Source organism: Uloborus diversus, chromosome 9, assembly GCF_026930045.1.
Source record: "Uloborus diversus isolate 005 chromosome 9, Udiv.v.3.1, whole genome shotgun sequence".
Classification (NCBI taxonomy): Eukaryota; Metazoa; Arthropoda; class Arachnida; order Araneae; family Uloboridae; genus Uloborus; species Uloborus diversus.
The window spans coordinates 65910928-65921167 of NC_072739.1; the positions used below are offsets into that span (position 1 = coordinate 65910928).

Consider the following 10240-nt stretch of genomic DNA (forward strand, 5'->3'; position numbering starts at 1 on the left):
GGGGCATCTAAAAATTGCTGTTTTGGGTATTTTTCCTGAATTTTTATAGTAAATTTAAAGTGAGAATATTATGTTTTACTAAATTTAAAAGCATGAAATTAAAGGTGTTTGACACCCAAGAGGGATGACATATTCCACCAATGCTACAGAGCCCCCCTATCCCCGTAAAACGAAGCAGTACCCTCGAACCCTTTTCCATGCATTTCATATGGAAACATTATTTTCTGCTAAATTAAAGTTAGAAATCGACTGTGTCCATCTTCCAAGATTGCTGGTGCATCTCCTCTCAAAGCTACAGCACCCCCCCTCCGCCAAATAAAATAAATCCTCACCCCCCCCCTTTATTTTAAGTAGAAGTATTATTTCATGCAAATCAAAAATGCATTAAATCAGGACTGTCCACCCCATAAGAACAGTAGCTCACCTCCCAAAACGAAATTATATGCTAAAATATTATCCTTCCCCCCCCCCTCTAATAGTGCGCATTTGATTAAAAGGCCAGAAAAATTACTCTGAACTGTTTTTTGCTTTCAAATGATATCTCCTAAGCTTGTAACAAAAAGTTTTCGTTATCAAGATGTTTTTTGGAATCTAGATCCTCAGCAAAATCGTTATTGTTGCAGATATGTCTAAAAAGTTTGTGCATATAATTGAGCACTTCAGTCCACTTTCAGACTTTTCAAACATTTACTATATCCAATGAACTCCTCAGAGCAAGCACAAATTTGAGACGCAGAAAGTCTTCAAGAGCAGAAGGCTTGACTGTTGTAATAGGACGCAGATCATAATTCTGTGGTGCTTTCTTTAACCCATCAAAAATGATACTAGCTTTCCCATACTTACAAATTACCTATACACTGCACTGCTGGCATATTTCCTTGAAGCTTACAGATCATTACCAAAAATATGATCAAGCAGGTATCTTCCATCTATTGCATATGAGGCAGTGAGAAGCAAAGGGATGTAAGTGGCAAAATTAAAAATTTGGAGATAACCAGTACAAATGGTTGGTGAACTTCTCCTCTATCTTGAGGCAAGAGATGGTACTCGTAGACCTGTTAGTTGCTTCTATACAGCATAATTTAGAAAAGAAAATCAATGAAAGCCTACATAAAATCTTATTTTTAAACGCGTTTTATTCAAAACTTGAAAATGTCCACTTACATCCCTTTGCTTCTCACTGCCTCATATATGACACCAGCTGTTCGTTCTGTGATGGTGGATAAACCTTTTGCTTCAGTTAATAGCACTTTAACGATACAAGATTTCTTTCCTTCTGAAACCAGATTCATCGAATACTGATGGAGGATCAGCGCATAACTCGTACCAGAAGTTTTTAACAATTTGTTATTCCATCTTTACTGTTCATATCATTCGGTGTAAAAGATGGTTTGGGCTTACACATCTTTACAGATAGTAACTACTCTCGTAACAGAAGCTAAAGACGAATCCCTGTTTACCTCCTGCTCTTTTACAAAGAAATGCCACAAAATTGTTTTTCTTCAATATCCATTGATGTTACTACCCGAACGTTAAAGGTCTCATCGCAACTCACCTTATCATCAACGAGCAATACCACTACCAACTTAATTGGGAAGAAACTTCTGGGGGCTTTAAAAACGGATTGTGATTTCCAAACTGAGAGACAAAAAGGTGTAAATATTTAGCATTCTATTGCTGTATTGCTCACATCAAGACTTGTTCTATCGTTGAATCACTACAGGTTTTAGACCACCTGAATTTGTCACTGCATTAGATCGTTGGATAGCTGATGTTTGATGTGATCAAATTTTTTTTTTATCGCATAATGTACTCAAAAGTTTGAGATAGTGTTGAAAGTACATGTCTACATATTTAGCATAATTCACATAACCAGCTGCGTAAAAGAGAGGTAGCTCGGTGTTTGCAAATGAGAACCCCCACCGACTTAGAGGGTGCAGAATTGCAGCATTGCCCGTCTCACTATTGGCAATTTCGGTTTTTCCCCCCTTACGGTGATTGCAAAAGATTGTAGAAAAGTTGAAGTAAGTTAATCAAGAAGAAGAAGGGAAACTTTGGTCAATTTGAACTTTTTTTATGCTGCACAGGAATTTTGTTTTCCAGCGCTCTAAACAGTTTAATAACTCCAGTCACAAATAATTTGGTTTCTGAGCTCGCTTAGATCTTTTAGAATTATCATTCTGACATTACCATATCATTGTGTGGCATTTTGTGCTTCGGAAAAGTTTAAGTCAGGGAAATTTTTTTTGAACTTCGCTGCAATAGTTGATTTTAGAATGTAAATTCAGGGTCCCCCCCCCCCAAATAAAAGCGATGGCGCACCCCTTAAGTGTGACGGAGTATCCATTCAGAATAAAAGCCCCCAAAAAAGAAAGAAATATCCCTTGAAAAAACTGCCTTAAAAATTCCAATGACGCAAAACTGCTCCATGAACCCCCCCCCCCCCGCCTGTGCACCCCTGTTAATTAGAATTTTTTCTGTGAGAGTTTATTATTTTACTATTATAGAGTGGTTTCTGTGAGGTTTGAGAATTTCTTTTAAGTAATACAAATTATTTTTTATTTAAATAGAGGATTATTTCGTCCCCCCCTTCCCCCCAAAACCCGACGCGCAAAGTGCTGGCACTTTTTACCCCTTCTTGCTGGAAGGGTAAGAAGTAATTTGCAACAGGTTTCACTTTTTTTTTTTTTGGATGTTTGGGTTTGTCCATTTTTTGGCGTAATTTTACTGTACTATGAGATTCCTGGTTCATTGAAAGTTTTTGTCCTTGACGCTCAATGAGTTCAGATTAACTTGCAACCGTTTGCAAGACCTTTTACTTCCCAGTTAGTTTTCCGCAATCAAAAATATAGCTTTGAACAGCAGATAAAGTTTTTTTTTAATTGGTTGCTCTGAGAGGCCTCAGCAAGAAAACTGCCATTGTGGTTCGTCGCTGCTGTAGAGTTTTATGAGTTCTTGCGCAATTTCGCTATTTTGATGGATATTAGACGATTCTTCGGCCAGCCTGCTCCTACATCTTGTACAAGCTCAACTTCAACTACTTCAGGTAAGTTTTACTTTTTAAAACTGTTATGCAATAAAGAAAAGAAAATAATAAAGTGATAGGCATAAGCGAAAAGTTTTTTTCGCTTAACCGGAAAACTTGAGGGAAAAAAAAAATGCTTACAAAAGTGAATGAAAAAGACGAAAGAATTTTTTTAAAAAATTGATATGTGTTGAGTATATGGTCTTTGTTTTACCATATTCTATGAAAAAATATTAACCTCCCTGTTCCTGTCACTCTGCAGTGTAATCATTTAAACTTCATCGAAACATCTATTTAACTAAAAACTGAATTTTTCATAAACATTTTACGTGATACTATAAGCAGCATAAAGTGGTTAGCTTCAAGTTAACAAAATATTTCTTAATTCAAGTACATTTTATTAGTAATAATTATATTTTTTTTCATATCTATGTCTATGAACATTGCATTGGACACGATCCAGAGAGGCCTAATGCTTCTCTTAAAGAAATTAACTTTTAAAAACAATAATGCCTAAATTATTTCAGAAGTTACTGTCATAAAGTAGGATAGAGATAAACTGACCTACCAAGACACTCATCTCAAAACCTTACTTAAAAGTTTTTATCTTCCAATATTAAATTATTTTAAACCTTTTTGTTTTTTGGGATATTTTTACGATATATAACTTTTACGGAAAACTTAACTATAAAAGATGAAGTGATTGTGGTTTATAATTTCTTTTATATACAAGACAAAATACATAAACAATATATTTCTTCTTGTAATTTTTGATTTTTTTCTATTGACTGAAATACTCTTATCCCATATTCGTTTCTCATAAGTCAAATCCTTTTTTGCTATTTGTTAAACTAATTTCAAATGAATATTTAAGCTAGTATTTCTTTTCACAGGTAATGAGGAAGGAGAGAGAAAAGAGGAACCGACTCCACTCATTTCGGTAACGAAAAAAAGAAAACTTGAGGAGAATGAAGTGTTACCAGATTTACGTATCCCGAACTCATCAATGACGTATAGTTCCGACATTGGCTTGTATATGGAAAAACAGGTAAATTACGAAGCTTGTTGATACTATATGTGTATGTTTTTGGAAAGTATTTATACTTCAGGAACTTATTTGTTGTTGTTTTTTTTTTTTTCAGATTAATGATAACACAAGGAAGGAACTTCTTTTGAGCCCTTAGAAACCAGATTTGAGCTTTAAATTTCCCTCATCTGGACCAAGAAATTTGAGATTTGTTTTGAAATGGCTTGGTGAGAGGGACTGGCTTGTATACTCGCCATCCGAATATTAACACCCTTCCAGTTTTTGATAAATGATGACATAAACGATGAAGTCACTTCTGAACTTATGAAACTAGCAGACTTTTATGAGCTTGATGCTTCAAGATTACACGGGGAAATTATTCTTTGGCAAGAGATCATAAAAGAAAAAAAAAAACAAAAAATGCAATTGAAGCTTTGCAACACTGCAACGTTGATTTACTTCCTACAATAAGGTCCCTTCTCATCATTTTCGCCACGATTCCGGTCACTACATGTACCCCTGAAAGGTCGTTTTCCTCTTTAAAATTATTGAAAACGTACTTGAGAAACAAAACTTGCGAAGAGCGTTTGAATGGACTAGCAATGACTTACATCCATGATCGAATTCATATTAGTGAAAATGAAGTTCTGAACGAGATAGCACAAAAGTCACGCAGATTACAGATTTCTTTGTAACCACCGAATGGTATTTGCAACTAGTTTCCTTTGTCCTCGTAAAGGTTCATTTTTAATCTCAATGACCAAAAAGTCCATTTAAAAAAAATTCATATTTGTATTTTGCCTATTTTCCTTTGCACTTTTATTTTTTACATTTACATTTAACGCTTTTTTTTATATTATACCATTTTATCTTTTCATATATTTATATCACTCTAATGAATTATTTCACTTGAATTTAATATTGCCTTGAATATCATAATTTGTTTACACTTCTCGTTTTAGAAGTAATTCTATTAGGGTTGTTGTTAATTTGTTTGCCTTCGACAGAAAGGACCAATTTGCTAATGAGCAGAGATAAAAATGTTGTTTACATACAAATAAATAGGAGTTGGATATTCATATAAAGTCGATTGCATTTAATTCTTATTGTCGCTTATGAAGCAAAAATCGGCTATAAACTGATTTCCATAGTTAAAAAAAAAGTTATTTCTTAAATTGTGGTAGCATAATAGATTTGTTTTACACTACATAATAATACAGAAATATGGGATGTATAAGAAAATTATATGGTTTCAATAGTTGAAATTAACATTTTCCGTACAGTTGTATTTCTGGATATTTCTTTCGAATAAGAAAACCCTCTCTGTGATACTACAGCCAGGAGGGTGGTAATTGTCACCCCTGTACTTTTGGTTTTAAGATATATTACGAATCCTGGTATATTGATGTATATACATTCAAGGATTGCTATGAATACCCCCCCCCCCAAGAGGAAATCCTGGCTGCGCTAGTGAACTAGCATGTTGCTAGAAATCACAATAATGTTCTTCGACAATAGGGATAAATTCAGTTTTTACTTTTATTTTTATATGACAGAATAGCATACACGAACATGATCAGTGAAAAAAAATTTGAAATTTTACGAGTATTTTTTTTTTAACTTGAGCTACAATGATATCATATAGCTGGTTAGATTTTTCGCTTTTTGACGGTGGGAGCCAATCTAGTGAGAAGTTTTGCTTAGGGACAAAGTTCAAACCAGGTTTTTTCTTGCATTTGCAGCAGCTGATTAAGGACCGCCATACTAGGCGGTCCTAAATTCCGCTAAACCTTGGACTCCTCTTTGACAAATCCATATATTCATGGTGAATGATTGAACTTAAACTAATTGATACCGGAAGGGGAAAACACTCCGCAAATAAAATTCAGTACAACTACAATAATTTTTTGTATATGGAAGACTGAAAGAACCAGCTATACGTCACTGGTTTTGTTTTTCAAGACGCGCCGCATAAATGTTTCATAAAAAATCAGTGATTGTGCTTTAAAATTCGGCAATGGCACATTTTTGTGTTTTGTTAACCTCTTTACTACAATATCTAGCAGTCATAGACTATTTAAATGGTGGATACTGCCTTCTTTTCTGAAAATGTTTCACATTTTCTCTTGTATAACTTACATACTGTCGTTGCCTCTTAATCGAATACTGTCCATTAAAAGAAATGTGGTTCAATTAAGTGGGGTAGTTGATTAAGCTTGGAAATTTTCTGTACCTTTACGAATTCACAATATTTGTCTGAAAATTTAACAGTGATAACTGAGTGGCCATTTTCCGATCCGGATAACCTTTACTGGACGATGCAGCTATCAGCAGCATCAGCATGCCAGACTTCGCATTGATCGAGCTGATTGGGCAGCATTTACCCAGTTGGCAGAAATAACATCGGAAGACGTAATTCGTATTGATATAGCGGTAAAGCGAGTAATCGATATTATCTTAAACGCAGCGAACGCTGCTATACCAAGAACCACTAGAGGCAGAATCAAATTTCCTAAGCCTTGCTGGAACTTGGATTGTCAGGAGGCTCATAAGAAACAAAAAAAGGCATGGAACAAATTTCGTCGTTATCCATCCACACAAAATCTCGTGGCACTTAAACGAGCTCGTGCTGAAGCTCGAAGGATTCGACGGAAGAGCCAGCAGGAGTCGTGGCAGGCGTACGTCAGCACAATCACGACGTCCACCCCATCCAAAACTGTATGGGGTAAAATAAAAAAGTTCGCTGGAAACTACAACACATCTTGTGCTCCCATTCTAGAGAAAAATGGTCGTATTTTATCTGATCACAAGGAAGTTGCTAACTGCATGGGGACTCACCTGGCAGAAGTCTCCAGTGCAAATAACTATTGCTAAAAATTTTCAATTATCAAATCACGCAAGGAACAAAAAGTTCTAGATTTTAAATCAAACATTTTTAATCATTACAACGCAAAATTCACCCCTCAAGAACTAAAAATTGCTTTGCAAAAATCAAAAAACACGTCACCAGGTCCAGATGAAATTCACAATAGTATGTTAAAAAATCTAAGCAGGTCCCCATTAGGAAATATTCTGCAACTTTTCGATAGAATCTATTCTGAACACCGATTTCCAAAATCATGGAGTCAAGAAATAATAATTCCGATCCTTAAACCGAACAAACAATCTGATAAAACCAAGAGTTATAGACCTATGGCTCTCACAAGCTCCCTATGTAAACTAATGGAACGGATGGTCAACGCCAGACTCATATACATTCTGGAGTCACACCATCTGTTCTCTTCATATCAAAGTGGATTCAGACGCGGCAGATGCACAATCGACAATCTGCTGCTTCTTGAAACATCAATAGAGGAAACATTTCTTAAACGAAAACATCTTGTGAGCGTATTCTTCGACATTGAAAAAGCATATGACCGTACCTGGAGGTATGGGATCCTCAAAACCCTGCACGAGCATGGGTTGCGAGGTAACCTACCCATCTTTGCCTCTAATTTTCTAAGAGATCGAACTTTTCACGTACAGTCGAGTCTCCATATAACGAAGTCGCAAGGGACCTTTGAAAAGGTTCGTTATATAGAAACTTCGCTATATAGAAAGTAGTAAATTTTTATGGTTAATTTTCATGTACATTAAGTTAAATCCTTTTTTTTTTAAGGTTATATACATGAAAACACGAAAAATATTGAGTATTTTGAAGTTAATTTAACATAAGTAACAAATTAAAAAATAAAACTAAATGAATTAATTAACTAAAATTTAATTAGGAATGCCACTTGCATCTGTTGCACAATTGGTGAATTTTAGTAAATTTTTACATAAATAGGTTAAAGAAATCATACCTAAATTTCGTCAACGACAGTAGTTTTGCATTGAAAAATAGTCCGTGATTTTTTGCTGCACTTTTGAAACACATTTTTCGTAAAATTCTTCACAAGAGTGAAGTGATTTAAACACTTCTTCTGGAACATCTTCTTAATATTGCAATCCGCAACGAATGGTGTCAAAAGCTTTTCTGATCTCATATGTGGATGGTTTCGATGGGTAGTATATTTCCGTATCTTGATCTTCATCCTCATCATTGTCATCATTACTCATTACAATTGAGTCCAGAATTTCTTCTTCCGTCAAATGACCAGTAGTTGACAAACCATCATCAATTGTTAAAAAATCTTCTAAACTGACATCATCTATAAAACTATTCTTCTCACGGTAACCGTCCCAAATTTCTGTAACATCTGGCTCACTGTCCACGTGAGACTCCTGTTCTTGTTCTCCTGATGAAAATTCCTTCGCAAATCCAGCTTTTCTAAATGAATTGGAAATTGTTGTGACTTTCACATCAGATTGCCAAGCTTTAGACAATTCTGAAATGCAAGTCCTCAAGTCTACATATGTTTTAGAAAACTGTTGGTTTTCTTCAACACAGGAAATCATTTTTCGCAAAATTCGCTTTCGGTAGTAGACTTTTAAATTTTTAATTATCCCCTGATCCATCGGTTGCAATTTCGAGGTAGTGTTTGGAGGAACAAAGATAAGTTTTATGTTCTTCACTTTGGATTTCACTTCAGGTGGATGTGATGGGCAATTGTCTACAAATAATGCAATCTTTCTTTTTTCTTTCCCAAACTTTTTGTCCAAGTCCAATAACCACTTCTCAAAAATTTCGCCTGTCATCCAAGCTTTTCTTCTGTTCTGATAGTTCACTTCTAAGGATTTGATACCTTTGAAACATCTAGGATTTTTACTCTTCCCAATAACTAGCAACTTCAGCTTTTCTTCCCCTGTCATATTTGAAGTAACCAATACTGTAATTCTGTCTTTGCTACGTTTTCCACCAAAACACTTGTCTCCTTTAAAAGTAAGAGTTTTATCAGGGAGACATTTGAAAAAGAGTCCCATTTCATCGCAATTAAACACGTCTTTTGGCTGGTACTCTTTTAATACCGGTTTTAACACTTCATTTTTCCACTGCTCACAACTTTCATCCGACACATCAACACTTTCTCCTGAAACTACTTTGTGCACGAACATGTGACGTTTTTTAAATTTGTCCAACCATCCAACACTTGCTTGGAATTCCGAGTAGCCTAATGCGTTGGCAAACTGCAATGTCTTTTCTTTAATTAGCGAACCTGACAAAGGTAAATTCTGATCCCGCACGAAATGAATCCATTTTGAAACTGCTTGATCGACGTCGTCGTACACGCACAATCGTACTCGTTTTGCATTGGAATTCCCTACTTCACCAGCTTTACTTAAAATGGAATCCTTATTTTTTAGTATAGTGGATACACTGTTAGCAGGAATGCCATATTTTGCGGCTACATCTTTGTTCTTGATGCCGCTTTCAACATCATTGAGAAGTGAAATTTTTTCTTTTATGGTTAAACACTTTCTCTTCGACATTTTGAGCAACGCAGCACGTTGCAGAGCAAGATGAAAATGAGCGAAATGTGCACGTCAGTTCAAGAGTGAGAATCCATCACACCACATCCGGTCAACACATTTCCAAGAAACCTCACCCCCTCTGGGAATTCTTCCCTCCTCCTTTCAAGTCTCTCTCCTTCCATCGACACAAGTGACAAAAAGAAAGGAATGTTGAAAGACAAGATAAGAAAGTTGTAGTATGAGTAATCCTCGACAAAAGCACCAGAAGAAAGACTTCTATTTTCAGAAACATCGTCTTTCTCCCACATAAAAACTTCGCAATAGAGAAATTTGGCCATTTGATATTCGTTAAAGAGAGACATATTTGCATGCTTTTTTATTGAAACTTTCAGTGTCACCAAACATGCTTCGTTATATAGAGAACTTCGCTAAATAGAGTGTTCGCTATACTCGACTGTACGTGTCAAGTCTGTTCTGTCAGATACTTTCATTCAAGAAGTTCCCCAGGGAAGTGTACTAAGCGTAACCCTTTTTGTAATAGCAATTAACACCTTAATCGATCAACTACCTCCCGCTGTCAAGGGTACCATGTTCGTTGATGATTTTCAAATTTCTTTCTCTTCATCGAACATGAGTATCATTGAAAGACAACTTCAAATCGCTATTAATAAAGTATCACAATGGGCGGAGGAAAATGGCTTCACTTTCTCTGCTCAAAAAACCTTCTGTATCCATTTCTGCCGTAAAAGCGGGATTCACCCTAATCCATATCTTTTCCTTTACAATCAACCAATAGC

At 35.6% G+C, this 10240-nt stretch overlaps 1 protein-coding gene across 1 annotated transcript; it reads right to left on the minus strand.

Annotated features, from left to right (window-relative positions):
• Positions 1 to 8027: 8027 nt before the first annotated feature.
• On the minus strand, positions 8028 to 9461 carry LOC129230282 (tigger transposable element-derived protein 4-like). The gene has a single exon (XM_054864682.1). It carries the CDS (start codon positions 9459 to 9461, stop codon positions 8028 to 8030), a length of 1434 nt encoding a protein of 477 aa, XP_054720657.1.
• Positions 9462 to 10240: the final 779 nt, after the last annotated feature.